Source organism: Aulonocara stuartgranti, assembly GCF_965226115.1.
Source record: "Aulonocara stuartgranti genome assembly, chromosome: 5".
In the NCBI taxonomy this organism is placed as follows: domain Eukaryota; kingdom Metazoa; phylum Chordata; class Actinopteri; order Cichliformes; family Cichlidae; genus Aulonocara; species Aulonocara stuartgranti.
In genome coordinates this window covers 32,244,402-32,262,799 of record NC_138943.1, presented here as the reverse complement: position 1 = coordinate 32,262,799, position 18,398 = coordinate 32,244,402, and the positions used below count along the sequence as shown (strand labels likewise).

The following is an 18,398-nucleotide window of genomic DNA, read 5'->3' as shown; positions in this document are numbered from 1 at the left end:
CTGCCTGCTGCTCCTGCTTCTGTCTTCAAGTCATTTCTTTGCACTTTTGCTAAAAGGTCAGGACGGGCAATAAGGCAGCAAGTTCCCTGTCTGCTAAAGCCGGTGTGCCACCTAATCTTCTCTTTAATTAGACAGACGGCCGGCAGAAACAGGACTGACTTTCAGAAGTGACATCTACTATCAGGGGTTGCCAATGAACCTAGAAATATAATTTCTTCATTTAAGAAAAAATTCAGAACTTAGAATGAAACACTGTATTATAGCTTTTGGCCAAATGAGAGCTTTATAATGTGAAATGTATCTTTGCTTTCCATCTAACAGCCTTTCCTCTTCTGTCCTTTGAATGAATACAAAATGTGGGCCAACTCTTTGAATACTAAAGACACATTAAATTCCTCTGAGTACGTTTTTGACCCTTGCGTGGTCTTGTTAGCTTCAAAGGCCCCTTTTCCTGTGTTTTGTTTATGGCCCGGCAGAGCCGTAACTCACTGCAGCCCGTCCTCCCACAGCCGCTAAACTATTCTCTCCGCACAGTTTCCTGGGTCAGATCGCATGAACCTCTGTGGCTCCCTTTTCTGCAGATTTATTGGTTGACAGCTAATTTATCCATTATACACATTCCAAATTATAGGCTTCGGTCAACAGGATGGCGGCAAAAGAGCAAGGATCAAGAGAAAGAACGGGAAAGACGAGCTGTCCACCACATTACCCACTGGATCCGAAGGACTCATCTCACCCCTGAGCAGGGCCTGATGTTTGCAGGCTCAGCCAGTGAGGTTTTGGCTTTGGAAGGAATCAGAGCTTTTGATCATTGCCTGAGTCATACTTGTTAGAGAATCTCTACTTGTGTTTTTCTTCTACCACCCACTAACATTACTGATATCATCTTCATGCACATTGTAGTAACAAATGCAAGATCATTCATCAGCAGCTCCGGGGTTCTTCATGACCCTGGAGCTTCTTCAGTGGTTCTTGATGTTATATGGGGGACAAGCGGGTATAATGTCCAGTGACTAAAGTGTTAATGCTCCCCACTCCATTCTAGATGTTCAAAAAACTTTGTGTGATAGTTAGGAAGTTAGGAATAGTTATATTTGCAATAGAGAAATGTTGACATTTTTGCCATTTTCGCCATCAGGTGGTGAACACCTGATTAGCCCTGAATGATAAGAAAAAAAGGAAGAACGTGCAAATTAGTGAGGTTTAGAGATGCCAGTAAGTGTATTTTTTTTTTAACTTGACCTAGCTAATTAGCCTCAGTTCCACCTCCCTGCAGTTCTGTACTTGACACCGAGGCTTTAAAGTTTCATCTAACCCTAATAAACCCAAAAAAACAACTAAAAGCATTTATCAAAAGTCAGCAAACTCTTTTTCATTTTTGTCAATTTTCCTTAAAACCAAATTTAATTTAAACAGCTATTCTTGAGCGCTATAAAGCTTCAGATACGACCCTCCTAAAATTCTACAAAGAACTAACATTCTTTGCAGTGCTACGGCCCCTGAAATAGAAATTAGCAAATCTGATTCATGAAACTAGCTAAGCTAACAGCTATTCATGAAGCTAGCTAAGCTAACAGCTATTCATGAAGCTAGCTAAGCTAGCTGCCCTCATATTACTCCTGGGTCGAGCAGTTTGATGCAGGTTACAGGTGGAGGTTTGTCTGAACGTTTGTCCCTGTACAAACTATTGCTCAGCAGGGTAGGTATCGATGTGTAACCACTTCACTGTCTATTGTACTAAAAAGTAGAAAAGTAGACCCCCAATACTCCAGTGTCACAGTCTTGCCACTGTAGTCTGTAGAGGCTGTTAGCAAGCCATTAGAATTTCAGTCTTGTTATGTCAAATAACATTGTTTGATCAGGTCAGTTCAGAAAGTGCACTTTGAAGGAGTCCACAGATACAGTAACTTTGTCTTGCCAAAAGACAATTTAGTCACAAGTACCATACAGCTTTGAAAAAACAAAGCCTTAAATATTCCAAACTCCCAAAATGATTGATGAAATAATGATGGAATTAAAATCCACCCCACTCTCCATCGTTAAACACTGTTGTTTTTGTTCTCTTAGGAACTATGCTAGCATTTGGCTTTGATTCTGCACATCTGCGAGCTAAACCAACAGCGCCACTGTACTAAATGAAATGGCGGGAAAAAATAAAATTAATCTGTTCTTCATTTTCAAAGCATTTCCCCTCCCACATTAAGAAGCACTGCAGTAAAACAAGTAAGAATTTCAGCATGGTACGAGTGGTTATTGAGAGACGAGACATCACTTTAAATTCAGACTGTTGAGTTTACATTTTAAATTCAACCTCAAACAGAAAATAAGCTAAAAAGAGAAAAGTGTGTGTGTGTGTGTGTGTGTGTGTGTGTGTGTGTGGTTTGCTTATATAGGCCGTTAGCTTTTATTAATCTCCTCTGAAAGCATGAGGTAAACCTGAAGTTCACATCTTTAGAAAGGTTTGATTCTTTTAATATTTGCACCCTCCATCTTGTGCATTCATTTATAATGTATATGCCATGTCTCAGTAATTCATGTCCCGTACACGTTAGAATGCAGCTCTCTAGACATTTCCAGCAAGCTCAGTGAGTCCTGCCTGTTGATTTAAAATAGTGACAGGAGATCTATTCTTGTGTTGAAAGCACGCTGCTTGTGGCACGGGATTTTTGTTTTTTTCTGGCCTCCCACAGCAGCAGTTTTCAGCCATGCATAGCATGTTCTCTCAAGCTACATTTCAACTTTATGTTCTTCCAGCTGAAGCTTAAATCAATAAAGCTTAAGTGGCCACAACAGAGGAGCTTGTGTTATTTAGCTGTTTTTGAAGGCTTCAGACAGAGAAATGCTGAATGTATTTATTTTTCAGAGCTGAAGTGAAGCGCGCACTCAGTTTGTTGCTTATTTTTGCTTTTGGCCATTAGAATAATTACTATATGTCTGTTTTTTTGCATGGACAGGTATCTCAGGCAGATCCTCTCCCATGTGCCTCTTCACTGTGGCCAAACAATCCATTATCATCCTCATAAAAAGCATCCAGGCAACCTGCCTCCTCAGCCACAGGACGCACACATGCACAGACCCACTCAGAGGCAGTATCATCGCATACACACACACAATCGCTATAATTGCACCTTTATTAGTCTCCCATTCACACTTTTTACAACCCGGCGCAAAGAGCAGGTCGCATCTCTGGAAATGGCCTCTAAAAGCACGGGACTGTTATAAACAAGACCCTCCAGTGCCATTAGGCTGAGTGGCTCAGGGAAGCAGGCAGGCCCTCACCAGCATGGTGAGTAAAGTCAGTAAGTGTACTTCATAGGAGTGTCACATGCAGAAAGGCTATCAAGGAAACTTTTTTCTATTACACTGGATGGCCCGTGATGCTTTTTTAAGGTAAAGAACTGGATGTCAGCTGGTGGCATCTTAGCTGAAGTGCTACAGATTGGACCGAGAACCCATCAGGGTCATAAGAAAATCATAAAATTCTATCTATGTCCATCTAACCAGGATGTAGCACATCCTAGATGATGATTTTAATTGTGGGCAGACCTCCACTTCTATAAACATGCATATAAGACATGGGTGCCCCATAGCAAATATGGTGGTTGCACGGAAGCAAATTATAGATTTGTAGTTATGGCGCTAACAAAATACAGCCTGGTTGCAAGTGAAGGAAAACTTTGAAAACATCCACTCTGAATGAGGAAAAAACGTCATGCTGGATATATATACTGATATACAGACTAAGTAATGTGTTAGGAACAAACAAATAGAAAATAAAATGATCGACCTACAGAGGGCAGAATTCAAAGACATGTCAGTGGCCTTCACTTGTAAAACCACTCCTGTTTTGGGGGTTGCCCCCTCTATGTAGACTTCTCGTGAGCTTGCAGTGTACGACCAACGTTTTTCCCATGAAAGGTTTACCATCCATACATCACACCATGTTTCTGTCTTTTTGTGGGGTTGTGCCACTCCAGGGCGCCCTTTAGTTAAACAAGTGGCCCAAGTTTTCTTCAACAAATTGTTTTCAGTTTTGTTTCTATGACTTTTTGCCAGTAACACCCCATGTGACCTTACTCTGCAGTGCCTCTCTGGACTGCTTATCAAATATTGTAGAAGACAGCTCAGGTCGTCAGGCACAGGCCTTCAGACTGTTTCAAGTGTTACATAAAAGATTTGCGAAGCTGCATCATTGTTGCTCAATATTTCTCAATATTGCAGTGTCTATGGGACTAAGACGCACAGCTTTCAAACATAAGGTTAAGCGCTTCAGTACGAGTCAAATCGACAATCTCTTTTTTAACACTGACCTGATTTTCCCCAGCCAGGCTCACTGCCAGCATTTTATCACCAGCCATAAATGTCACCACTTCACATAATGTGTAATGTCCTACAATTTCCTGCCTTGGCGTTCTTGACAGGACTTGAAGCCGATCAGAAGGATGATGCTGAAAGGCGCTGACACAAATAGACTGGCTAGATCAAAGCATTAACCCCATATACTGTCGCTTTGTGATGATGCCATTCTGACAGCAAAGTGGAAATTCAAACAGCAGCCACCTGAGGATGGTGCCCTCAGAGTGCACCGCCTCCACGAGGAGTTGCATAAAACTCCACTCCGCAAAAACCCCCAGTCTGGGCATCAATCCCTACCTTTTTCAGCACACCCATTCAGGACATTACATAGTATTTCTCAGTGTCTGCACTTTGCTAAGCGCTTCTTGTGAAGTCTGTCTGGAGGCCTCCTGTGGTTGAACCAAATCCATTTTTAGATACGCCTCGTGTTCTTGAAATACGGAGAGACTTTATGTTTTTTTTCCCCAGCGACTTGTCTAGTCTGCCAACACACTGAACAGAGTCCCACCACTGCTGCTGCATGCCGTTTTGACAGAGGGGTTCAGAATGTTAAACCCTGCTGTGCATCAAATAATGCAACCTGACATTGACACCAACCTGCAGACCAGAAAATCTACACTAACTGTTTACAGAAAGTCAAAAAGACACCGAACTAGCTACAAGCAGCATATTCAAATAAAATATTTGAATATGCTGCTATCAACACATGGGAGTTGATCTGATGCGGTTCTCAAACAGGCGTGATAAACGCATTGGTAGAAGGAGGCAGCAAACACGCTGTCTGGCTGTTAGACGGTGAAGAAAAAGACAGCTGTGTCATCTTCATTCACAAGCAATCGCAGACTGAGCACCCACAGAAAGAAAATTAGACGGGCGAGGGTTCATTGTGCGGACAGCACTGGATGGAACTGAAAGGGGTCATGATGATTCAAGGCAGTGTATTAGGAGGCATACTGACTATGTCACCATGAGCAGCAGCAGCGAGAGGACGAGGGGGAGGAGGGGGAGAAAGAAAACCTGGGCTGCATTCTGATCTTAGAGGAGGATATAAGCATGTTTGGTCTGCCTGCGAAACTAAACAGTACCCTCTATTGGATGAGACGGAGATTGCGTCTGCCGGTCTCTTACTGGTCAGGAAGGACGTAGTGATGCTGACACTGCTGCTGCTCCATCTGTGAACTTTCAATCCTATTGAGCCACTCGCATGCTCCAATCTGTTATAATGACTTTCAAAAGACTCGGTATATTTCTTCTTTTAATCCTGTCTCTGTCGCTGACTGTATCCAACGCTGAACTCCTTCCACTTAACATGACGACTCAAGGGAACGATTATGATTTGACAAAAACTTCCAAAGACACCCCCAATCCCCAGTGGGGTGCAGAGTGGGTTGGATTTTAATTTCATAGTTATTTTACTGAGGAGTTTGATCAAAGGCTCCACTTTATTCGCTCCACCTATCACTCCAACCTCTACATAAACTCTTATAATTACTTGCTAACAACAAGTCTGCCGGCAGTGAGACAATTTACACCATGCGAAGGGTTTCGAAATATATATTTTTTATCTGAAAGGTGTTTTCTTTTCTTTTATTCCAGCAGTTTAAATAATGCTAACACTAATGGTAATACTACTACTATTGTTGTTATTATGACTATTATTGCTGATTATGTGAGACAAAGTTTTTACAGGGGCTTTGTGATTCATATAAAATGAATCAATAGCCTGTAGAAGCACTAGTATTTGAGAGTAAGGGCTGGACTGCTATACCTTCATTCATCGTTTTTTGGCCTCACATTTGACTTGAATACTTTGTTATACAGAGGAGTTCTTGTTTGAGTCGATGACTGCAAGTCGCCCAAGTAAATGAACCCAAATCATCAGGCCTCCGCCACCGTGCAGGACAGTTGGTATGAGGTCTTTGTGTTGATATGCTTTTGCTTTATCCTAAATGTGATGCTGTTCATTATGACCAAACAGCTTCACTTCAGTCTCAACGGTCGGACAGTATTGTTCCAGAGGTCTTGTGGCTTGTTCAGATGCAAGTTTGCAAGCTTAAACCATGCGACCAAATTCTCTGGAGAGAAGACGCTTCCTGCTGGCAACCCTTGGCAGCCGTACTTGTTTTGTATTTTTCTGTACTGTCATGAAATTTAACATGGTAACTGATTCCTTTAATATCTGAGCTCAAGGGCAGGTTGCCATTTGGGGTGAGTAAAGTTCAAGTATTTTATTAGTGTGTTGCTTAACATTAATTACCAGATAAATACTGATGCAATTTGCTAATACCAGCATTTGCTAACAATAAAAGGCTCCAGTCTCACTTTTAGCTCCAAAACTCATAACGGCAGATCTTAAAATGCTGACATTGATGTTTCAAACTGTCAACAACCAATGGGTTACATGACGGTGGTTATTCCAACATTTATATACAGTCTATGAGAATAACATATGCACTAAAGAGTAGTTATGAAAACCACAAAACCTATGAAAACTGCCATCTTCCTCTGTGGACAGCACCTGCCATTCATGAATCTCGGGTCAGATTAAAAATCATCTTGGGTCAAAGCTGTGTTTAATATCCCTCCGGATCTGGCATTTGTCTCCCTGGAGACTAGTCTTCAAAGCCCACCGTTTAATCAGAGCTGCACAGATTAATGCAGTCCGCTCTTTATTTCCTCTGTGAGCCTGGGTAAATTTCAGCAGTGAAGGCAGCGGCAAAAGATGATAATATGGACATACAGGCAGAAGCATCTCTTATTCTTATGGGTTTACCGAAGAAAGAGAGGTGAAAGGTCATCTTTATTTAAAAGTCAAAGGTTTACTCCTTTTTATATTTCCATTGTAGCCATAGGCCCAGAAATGCTTGTGAGCTTTAACAGAAAACATGTCTTTAATATCTCCAAAGTCAAACAGATCATGTTTTTTTCCTCTTTTATGTAAAATGAAAAATTCCATCCATTTTTTAACATCATTATCCAATTCAGCGTTACAGTGGGGGCAGGAGTCTGTCCCTGCTCTCACAGGGCAAAGAGGAAGGGTACACCTGTGAACAGAAAACATGATTCTTGTACTTGGCCTATGAGGAACCTAACAGAACTACAAACTACACTTCGTACACCATGTGCGCATGATGGCATCAAAGCTGGACATTAAAGTCAACCGCTGCGCATGTAACGGAGGAATAAACCTAACAAAGCAACTGCTGGAGGAACAGAACAGCTGCATTTCATTACAGGCTGTTGTCATGCAGGCTACGTGGCACGTTTTACCTCGGCTCATAAAAGGATTAGAAGCTCTGTTAAAGTTCTTAGCACCAGCTGTTTTTCATGATCCCAGCATGTTATTGCATGTGCAGCCTGTGTTGAGGCTGAATTGCATCAGTCAACATGCAATAATGGGAACAGAGTTGTGTCACAATGCAGGGTAAACAACAATTTTGATTTTTTCTTCTCGTTTGTTCTGATGAATTTACATAAGTTATCATTACATGACTATCTTTAATACTAAGTAGTGCTGTGTAATACTTTAGTTAGTATTGATCTGATACAAAGTAAATACAGGGCCAGTATTGCAGCTTATGTAGAGAGAGTGTGCTGTGATTTATGAATTTGACTTTCCTCAATAATTAGTTAACGCAACAAAACACACCTTTCAGCTTTCCACATATTTTGAAAACTGGGTTCTGATCCAAAGCAGTTTGGATCATTGTGTTGTTTAAATGTGATATAGGCTATAAATAAAATAAGAGGACAGAACGAAAGTATCGATCTGATACAAATACCACCGTTGGAACCAACTATCAACATCTGGACTGATCCACCTACCTTTAGTGTTAGAACTATGGTATGCCATTGTGTGTGTGATGCAGAATTAGAGTACAGCAGAACTTTGTATGGCTAGGAAAAACCAGGGTACGAAAATTATTTCCAAATCAGAAACTACTGTAAAACCAGGCATCCATGTGCATCACTCATTTTAGTTCGAGGGCCACACGTCTGATCAAGTGTTTTTATATTATGTATAAAAACAATTGTTTTGTTTTTTGATCTTAAGTATAAACACATTCTGAACAACATTTGCCTCAAGGCACTTTATATTGCAGGGAAAAGACCCTACAGCAGGGGTGGGGGAGCTCCAGGCCTCAAGGGCCGGTGTCCTGCAGAGTTTAGATCTCACCATGGATCAAGACACCGGAATCAGATGATTAGCTCATTACCAGGCTTATGGTGAACTTCAAAACATGTTGAAGAGTTAATTTAGCCATTTAAATCTGCTGTGTTGGATCAGGGACATATCTAAAACCTGCAGGACACCGGCCCTTGAGGCCCGAGTTCCCCCACCCCTGACCTACAGTATTGGAAAGGAAAATCAGCAATCACATGACTACACTTGGTGACAGTGGGAAGGAAAAACTCCCTTTTACCAGGAAGAAATGTCCAGTAAAACTAGGCTTGGGACAAAAAAAAAAAAAAAAAAAAAAAACCCAAGTGGAAATGTGCCAGGATTTGCTTAACCAACTTATCACCAACACTCTGTGGCAATCTAAGCCATAGGTAGCAACTTCATTATTAAAAGGGCTGTAAAGCCGACAAGGATTCAGACAGAAATAATATACGGACAGTGTTAAGTCCAAATATTACACAACCATTTAGTGGGCTGGACTTCCTGCTCATTCACAAATGAGCACGCACACACACCCAAACTGGACCCTGGAAAGAACTCGCCCCTAAATTAACTAAAGCCATCAAATATATGCTTGTTGTTCACATCATCTACATATTCCTAAATAATTAATGCACAACATGAATGGTTAAGTGAGCAAGACCACCAACCATAAAAATGTTAACATTTATTGCTGTTTCTGAATACCCCATTGAAAGCAAAAGCATTCAGAGTATACACAGAAATTGTACAATTAGATATGGTTTCACAAAGGCAGTGAACACATACTGTATTACAATCTACAAAAAAATCTACTTTACAGAAATTTAAAATTCTAAATATCAAAAAGTACAGCTGCAGAAACAAGTGTAGAACTGGAACCAGAAAACTGCTCTGGATATCGGTTGGTGAAACAACATGGTGACATCACAATACAAAGAAAGCATCTGATCTTTGTACTTACAGCTGGTATTTGGAAACTACAACTGGCAGACGAAACTAAACAAAAAACAAATATACGTCAAAATAACTCATTGAAATGATCATAAATTATGTTGGTTTTATGCATCCGAAATATCATTTTACAAAGGACGCCTCTACAAGGTAGACCGTCATAGTACTGTTCAGTAGGATTGGTAGTGTATCAATGGGGGTGGGTTAAACAGGACACGGGGGGGGGGATCTCACATCTCTGGTGGAACACACGTTGGTTAGTTGGTTGCCATAGTTTAGGTCAGGAACAGATTTGCTGGTTTGTTTAGCTTACATGTGAAATTCTTAAATAATGAAGATCTGATGCAGCTCTGTTCTGACCCTGGCAGTGTGCTACACTACGGTTAAAGACTACCAATCCTGTAATAATGTCAAAATGGCTGGAGTGAGTGGCATTAAACAACCAGACCACCACAGAACTCAAACAACCCCAGTGAAAGAGACAAAAACCAAAACACAGCTGCAGAAACCAACCCCTTTTAGGGGAAACTTAAAAGCAAACTTAAAAACAGAAGAGAGGAAGATCAATAAAATATTCCAGTTAAAAAGAAGGAAAAGAAAAAAAAAAATTTTGGGATGCCCACATCAGTGCCAGGTAGCCATTTTGGAGGAGTGTCCAAAGCGTAACGAGGCGTTCTTCTTGTGTTTGAGGTGCTGTCCTCGTTCCCAGTGACAGTCAAGCTGGAGTCAAGGACAAGCTGGTTTATGGTCACACATGGCTGCAAAGGGAGGGGGAGGCTCTCAGTCTAGTCCTGCTCCATAGGCTCCTCGGTGTTCCCAGTGTTTAAGATGGCACTTCCCATATCGCCCTCTGTAGGAGGTTCACTTGTACTGCTGGAGGGAGTGAGAGCTACATCTTCACTGGCCGCTTCTGCTCTCTCCTCTATGCTACAGCTGCTATCGCTGCTGCTACTGCTGCTGATGACTGGGTCACTGTTGCTCTCCTCACTGTCTCTGCTGGTCTCGGGGCTTTCCAGGTCGCCTGTGGGTGCCTGCTGCTCTGTCTGATCCATGTCACTGCCCTCGTCCTCTGAGCCACACGGCACTTCCCTCTCGGCCTGCTCGGCCTCCTGGCCCGAGTCTGCACATGCATCGGCCGCCGTGCTGCTAGTTGGTTCTGTAAAAAGTGAAAAAGAGCAGAGGAAAAACTAAATCAAAAGTAGCTCCAGAGGGGGAGGGATGCACGCGATCCCAACATTACACTGGCGAGTACAGTATGAAGATATTTACAGAAAGAAAATTATATATTCTTGAGAATTCACTCTCACCTCCAATAATGCTTCTGCATTATAATAAATGAAATGTTACCTTTTGTATCAGTAAATGAACTCTTTATGTGGTTTACATCATTTAAAACTATCCTTTCGTGCCTACAAATAATTCCTTTTTACTTAACCATCTGTTCAGGTCTTGCTCTACGAGTACACATGCAGAGGTATTTGTAGGCCACTCTGGTCTAAACTACGTAATGCAAGAACCACAGCCACCACATTGTCATTGCAGTAAAAGGTACTGACAGCATCTTCAGGTATCAGCAGACCTGGCCTCTTAAACCTGGATTATATTGTGCTGAGAATACAGCTGGAGACCCAACGGCCAAGTGGTCATTCGTATTATACTCGTTTGATATCTGCTTGAAGTCCGATGCCTGGATTGTAATGCAAGTTCACCACAAAAAAAAACAACAACAACAACAACAGCAACAACAACAACAACAACAACAGGCACAGAGACGTCTGCATGAATCCTTTTGCTAACTGCGTAATGACGACATTTACACCAGTGGAACTCGCAGACTTGCGGGTGCAGAGTAATCCCTGCTTCATCGTTAACAAATCCAGCACCACTCGGCCCTCAGCTCGGCTGTCCCTCTCTTCTGCCAGCTGCCCAAATTACACACACTGTGCATCAAATTATATGGTATTAATAGGACATGGGGTCAGTTTTATTTTCAACGCTATTCCTTAGTTAACTAGTTAAATTACAGCTTACATCAATGTAGCGACAATTTGTGAAACTGGACTGGAAACTGGTTACAATCTATATCAATTCCTCAGTCATGATGTTGAATATTGGGCAGTAAAGTCACACTTTACACAGAAAGTACTGCTTGAATTGTTCAACAACCAACAAGAGACACCAAAACATGTGTTTGTGAAAAGTACCCTTGAAAATCTAAAAGCCACAAGTTGTCCCTTTATTGAGATCAAAGAAAAAGTACCAGATGTTCACACCTTACATGTTATAGTTATATATGTCAGAGTTTAAGCCAACTCTGACTTTGATGCTTCATGTTGCAGTGTAAAGTCAGAGCAAGCATGTCATTTGTAAGAAAGTGAGTAGTCTCGCTTTTCTTTTCTTAAAACATAAAAACAATTACTTTTTAACCAAAATAGTGACAAGCTGTTTTGCCGTACCACGACTTGTTCTCCAGGTTCCCTATGGTAAAGTTCTGAAGCATGTTTTTGAACAAGGTAAACTATCACAAAGCATCTGAGCTGTTTCTGTTTTTAAACTCTGCAATCTGATTGTTAACTGGGGTTGGTTTAGTACGCTAGAAACCTGAACAGCCAATACAGCCAGCACATTTGCACAATCGCTTGTATTTTTCATTATCTACGTTTGTAGAGTCAGCTCGACTTTGTAGCCTCAAACTGCTCAGTACTAAATTTATTGCCTTAACGTCCACAACCAATGAACAAACAGCACTGAAGAACACCTACCTTGGTCTTCAGTGGCAGCAGCACTGCTAGAGGCTTCATCCTCCTTATATGCAACCTTTTCTTCTTCTTCCTCTTCTTGGACCATGGCTTCTGCTTCTTTTGAGTGGCAGGTGGCATCTGAAGGCCTCAATGCATCCACCCCATGCTCCTCCTCTTCATCCTCCTCCTCATCTTCTTCCTCTTCATCCTTGCTGAACTTAAGTCTCTTCACCTCTTGCTGTTCAGCTTCCATGTCCTCTTCTGTTTCATCGTGTTTGTTCTTTACCGAGCTTCCCGGGGATCCGCCTGATGCCGAAACCTCACTAAAAATGAAATAAGAAACCAGAGATACACGTGAGACCAGCAGCTTTGATTGCGCTCCTGGTGTGTTAAGAATTCGGACATACCTGGAATCTTTGTCGCCATCTGGGTCCGTGTCAGTGTCTTTGTTGTCTGTGCTGTCTGGCAGACCATTAGCTGTTAGTGAGCTGGCCAGAGAAACTTTCGGTCTGTTCAGTGGTCGTGGAGTTCCTGGACCATTCACTTTCCTATCACAAAAGCAAACCAAAACAAATAAATAAATGAAAATACATATTTATTTTTTTAAATCAGGTCAATAATCTGTCCTCAACACAACCTCTCTGTAAACGCAGATGTGCTTCCAGGAGCCATTACTCCATTCATTCTATTCACAGCACTGCATCCATTTTTTCTGCAAAAGCATGAAAGAGAAAAAAATATTAATGCATTATTAAAACCCTCTGCATGGACACTGAATGCAGATAAATATTCTATTAAACTCTAAACTTGAACACATCACTTACTCTGAGATTGGATGGACACAGCTTACCACCATTACGTTCTAGAGGGAAATAAAAATTTCTAAAGTTAATCACAGAAATTATTAGTTGAAAAATACCTAACTTTTCTGTTCACGTCTTACCTTCTCCACCCCCCGAAGAAACTTATCTGTTCCTGTATAGTTCCTCTTAGGTTCTGTAAGTAGCTCACACAGGCGCTGGATCGTGAACGGGATTCTACAAATGGAAGCAGAGCAACAGATTCACCATACAGTGACCAGGACAAGTGTCCTTCAGAAGGTCCATGAATCTATTTTATGTGGTTCGTAAGTGGGAAGTCACCAGTTATAAAAATCAACAGGGAAGGACAGATAATATTGAGAAACACTGTTCTGAGCTCTAATAGTCTCCCTTTAAGAAATGAGATTCAACTCTGTGTTGATTGATATACCCCCAAATCACAACAGTCACCTCAAGGTGCTTCATACTGTAGAGTAAAGACCCTACACTAATACAGAGAAAACCCCAGCAATCAGGCAACCCCTTACGAGCAAGTTTTATGGCAACAGCGGGAAGGAAAAGCTCCCTTTAAACAGGAAGAAACCTGTGGCAGAACCAGGCTAAGAGAGGGTCCAGTTGGGCAACCAGTTGAAGAGGAGATGAAGAGAAACAAACTTAGTTGGGTACAGCTCTAGTTGAATCAGGTTTTGAACAATCTTTGTACTCTGCTAATTTAATCTAGTTTTACAGCATGGTTTTTCATCTAGAACTGGTCTTATGTGGTCTAGATGGTGCTGAAGGGTTGGAGGTGGGCTAAATCCCAACTCTGAAAGTAGGTTATAAGTAGTAGCATGGTTCCTTTAACTATAGGTTTAACAGCAAAATTGTGCAAATAACTGAACTAGTTGCTCAGTACACTCATTTATTTAAAGCTGCCAACCACAAATCAACTTGAAATGTATCCAAAATTGATGAATAAAAGTACTGTTGACACACATTATGCAAAATTCTGAAAGAAAGTGCAAACTGACTGGCCTGAAAAGACTTGGGCAATAGGAAATGCTTTCACAACAAGCAAAAAAAACACGAAAGAAAGAAAAAGTGTATATGTGCACATATAACACACAGGGTAACCTTGCTTGGCTTCTCTATTGATACCACTTCTGCCTCACGTGTTCCACTTCAGCTCAGTACCCACCCATTGTATCCCTTCACAATCTTTAGAATTCTCTCTTTCATATCTTCAAATGGAACTGACTCCACATTGGGATTTGCAGGACCTCTTTGCTCAGGTGCTGAGGCTCTGAAGTCATCCATCACTTTCTCCAATTTAAACAGGAAGTAGTTCTTAAATTGAGACCATTGAACCCTAAAGGAAATACAGTGAATAATTAGAAACAGGTCAACACACTGGCAGAAGACATGTTAGAAGCTTAAAACAAGTCAAAGTTCAACATTTCCACCACTGTGACAAATGGCAGATAAATTAGAAACTGCAATGTTGTTAAAGTTAACAGACCTATGCTATATGAAAGAAATGGACCCTTCCACTGTATTTTTACAGTCTGAAATCTACCCCACACTTTTGTATTTTTGCGATTATCTAATAAGACCAGGTAATGTCAGATACCACAAATCATTTTGGAAATCAAATGCAATATTAAAAAAAGGGTCATCCATCCATCCATCCATTCGCTTCCGCTTATCCTTTTTCAGGGTCGCGGGGGGCGCTGGAGCCTATCCCAGCTGTCATAGGGCGAAAGGCGGGGTACACCCTGGACAGGTCGGCAGTCTGTCGCAGGGCTAACACATAGGGACAGACAACCATTCACACTCACATTCTCTCGCACAGTCACCCCTAGTGGCAATTTGGATTATCCAATTAACCTATCCCCACAAGCTGCATGTCTTTGGACGGTGGGAGGAAGCCGGAGTACCCGGAGAGAACCCACGCAAACACGGGGAGAACATGCAAACTCCACACAGAAAGACCCCGGCCTGATGGTGGAATTGAACTCAGGACCTTCTTGCTGTGAGGCAACAGTGCTAACCACCGTGCCACCGTGCCGCCCAAAAAAGGCAAAAAAAGGTCAAAAAAAAAAAAAAAAAGGGTCAAATAAACAATTTTTAAAAATGTTAAAAAAAAAAAAAAACTTTATTGATTACTCTGTGAAAAGAGTAATTTTAACATGGCCTTAAAAACATGTCACCCCTAGACTGAATATGTGTTTATGTGTGTAGTACAATTTTTCCAAGGTTAGGTCTAGCTGCAAAAAAAAAAAAAAAAAAAAAAAAAAAGGCATTAGGCAAACACTGTGGTTGATGTTTATCTGTTGTGTCAAATCAGTTTGTACTAACTATAAATGTATGAAAGTTAGATACTCCAAAACATCTTTAGCTTGACACCAAAACTACAACCACACACACTGACTAGCTGCTTCAAATCCCTGCAGAGGGCCCTGGACATCTGACATCTCCGTTTGAAAAAGCTCTTACAACACTTACAAAAAGAAAGCTAGTGGTCATTTTGTGTACACCTCTTGTCATTTGCCACCGTTTCCTCCTGCTGGCTTGAGGGGCTGCTGTCTGCACCAGCATGTGGAATTTCTGGTAGCAGGTCAATGCTGACCCACCACAAACAAACTCCCTTCCTATCCCCAAAATACAGGTGAATTCCCATCATAGGTCTTTGTTAGTACCTTAAACTTTTCTCATTACAATATTTTAATAATTGTTCTGTTTACCATTTCCTTTTTAATCACCCAACCCCACGTGTTTATTTGGCCCATTTTCTTTAATCTTATGCCTTATGTAAGAATAACTCACTTAGATTTCAACAGTACTTACTACAGGATACTGCAGTAAGAAACCCTTATGATTTTAAATGATCCAATTATAAAAACACATGTTAACTAATATAACAGCAAATTGAAATTACTTATAGTCATGAAAGCTTTGAGCCACACATACTTTAGGCTGTTATCTCAAGTCCAAAAAGTCTATAAAATGTCATCATACAGGGCCTATTTGAAATGATAACACTTGTGTATTTGTGTGTGTGTGAGTGAGTGAGTGAGTGAGAGAGAGAGAGAGAGAGAGAGAGAGAGAGAGAGAGAGAGAGAGAGAGCAAAGGGATACAATAAATAGGTCTGTAGTTTTCACCTACATGGCATCGCCAGTTTTGGCGATATGGCATAGAAACTGTTCCAGTAGAGGAGATGGCTCCTTCTTTCCTTTCTTGTCGAAATCTGTTAAGATGAAAAATAAAATAAAAAACCCTGAGTGGCTTAACATGACCATTTAACTAGTGGAGGTGCACAGGCTTTGATTTACCTCAGCTTTCCCAACAGTTTTGATAACTCTGCCAATAAACCTGGATATTTTGTTTACTTTCAGTTATAATCTACTCTAGCCGACACGTAAAAAGCTGGTACCAGATCCCTGAGGAGTCACCCTATCTCGTTAAAGTTATCTATTTACATAACCAGTGTTGCTAATTCGCTGGCTAGCCTAAGTTTAGCATGTTAAGTTAGCCAGAAGACCATAGCCGGCAAATAACTGTACAAAAAGCCGGTGACAGTCGTCATATACTTAATACATATCTGTGAGAATATTATCAGTTACTGAGGGCAAATACATAAGAACTTTACAGTAAATCCAAAGGAATAAGTTGTATTTTCTCGTCGTTCTTTCATGACTAAACCATTTCCGTGAAACCGCTTATAATGCTAGCCTTAGCTAACGCTAGCCTCGAGTATCAGCTAGCTAGCGCCATTAGCGTGAGAGATACAATCCGATCATTTGTTACAAAAGAGTAATCTGGGCCGGACACAAATATCGTGTGGTCTCGGCCGATGAAAGAACAAGAGGAATAAACTGAGTATAACCTCTGAGAGCTTCTTGAAGCGAATCAATTTCCATCACGTCGTTGCCCTCTGTCAGTCTTGTAGATGTAAAAAAAAAGCAGGCTGCGGCTAGCTGCGGCTGCTAAGCTACAACCTCACAGACAGGCAAAGAGGAGGAAGCATTTTAATATGGCGCCGTGAGGTCACTGCCTGTTCGCTGAAACACACGGGGGGAGACAAGCGCTCCACTTATGAATGGAGGTGGATTTACACAAACAGACGGAGAAAATGAGACAATGTTTTAAGGGGCGACATTCTTTTAACACAATATCGACTTAAAACAGAATTTATACCAAAACAAATTCATCTTAAACATAAAAAAGTATATCAGAAAAATGTGAACCAAACTTGTAATTTAAATGTCTTTATCAGCACAAGTTTTGGATTTATGCTATCCAATACAATGCATGTGCATTTCTTTTTATTCGTGAAAAAAGGCATGGTTGGCTGAATGCCAATCTATTTGCGTTATGTAACATTATGATATACACATTTAGACGTGGGAAATTCAAGCTCAGCTGTATAATTTTTTAATAACAAGTGAATCAGAATGATTTCTATAAAAGTACACTGAACATAAAAAGATGCTGCATGTGAAATATCGATACATTAAGATGCTATGCACAGATACAATCTGGGACTGAGAGGCACTCATCACCATTTGCATACAGAGAATATTTACAAAGATATTTTTCTGAATCATTAGTTATGATACCTGACAATTTAAAATGTCGATTCTAAATATAGATTTTGTATCTTAAGTTAAATTTAGACTAAATTTAGGAGGGGTGTCAAATTTAGGTTTACCCACTGTGAAGCTGTGAACACATGGACCAGATGTGTATATGTGAGTTTGACAGCTGACATTCTTTAATTAACACCATCCCTGCCAATGACAATATATTCCAGCAATATGTTTTGCATATTCTGGGAGGTCTTGGATGATTACTGATTCATAAGTCACTGGAAGGTTTGAAACAATACTCTGACTGAGAAAAAGTCCATAATTTAAGAAATCCTTGATAATAATGTTTATTGTCTCATATATTCTTCCTACATCCAATTGGTCTATGCACACAATGGCCTCTGTAAATAATTTTCAACATATTGCTTACCATTATATGATTTATTCAAAAATACCAGTTACCATTTACAAAGTATGGGAGGTAAAGAAATATATCCTCATGTAAAAACAAAATAATCTTTATTTCTTTACATATTTGTTAAGGGCCCAGACATGGCATCTCAACTCTTAAGAGAAACTGCCTTTTAAAAAAGAAAAGAAAAAAGATATTTCATCGTGTAGACGCTTGTTTACATATTCAATATAGCCTTCAAGTGTGAAAAAAGGCACATGATAAGCAACAAATCACAATCTACTTTTTTCAGGTTTCTGGAGCCCTGATAAGTGGGTTAAAAGGTCTCCGGGCCTTGAGTTTGACAGACACGATAGAGAGTTAGGTGAGTGTTAGCTTCACTT

The 18,398-nt window shown here is 40.7% G+C and overlaps 1 protein-coding gene across 2 annotated transcripts; it reads right to left on the bottom strand.

The window, feature by feature from the left end:
* Nucleotides 1-9,191: 9,191 nt before the first annotated feature.
* Nucleotides 9,192-17,101, bottom strand: ppp4r2b (protein phosphatase 4, regulatory subunit 2b). 2 transcript variants are annotated; one of them, XM_082534214.1, is made up of 9 exons: nucleotides 16,901-17,101; nucleotides 16,180-16,261; nucleotides 14,212-14,382; nucleotides 13,157-13,250; nucleotides 13,038-13,075; nucleotides 12,851-12,925; nucleotides 12,621-12,761; nucleotides 12,235-12,536; nucleotides 9,192-10,628 (listed from the first exon to the last, which is right to left on the bottom strand). In XM_082534214.1, the coding sequence occupies exons 1-9, from the start codon at nucleotides 16,932-16,934 to the stop codon at nucleotides 10,258-10,260; spliced, it is 1,308 nt and encodes a 435-aa protein (XP_082390340.1). In that variant the 5' UTR covers nucleotides 16,935-17,101; the 3' UTR covers nucleotides 9,192-10,257. The 2 variants fall into 2 exon arrangements, with proteins under 2 accessions (XP_082390340.1, XP_082390341.1); XM_082534215.1 differs by lacking the exon at nucleotides 16,901-17,101 and adding an exon at nucleotides 16,347-16,856.
* Between the last annotated feature and the right edge of the window lie 1,297 nt (nucleotides 17,102-18,398).

Coding starts and splice junctions, on each gene's coding strand:
- ppp4r2b (XM_082534214.1), bottom strand. CDS start 16,934: ATGGAAATTGATTCGCTTCAAGAAGCTCTCAGAG. Junction 14,383..16,179: donor GCCAAAACTGGCGATGCCAT/GTAGGTGAAAAC, acceptor TATTTCCTTTAG/GGTTCAATGGTCTCAATTTA. Junction 13,251..14,211: donor ATTGTGAAGGGATACAATGG/GTGGGTACTGAG, acceptor TTCCATTTGTAG/AATCCCGTTCACGATCCAGC.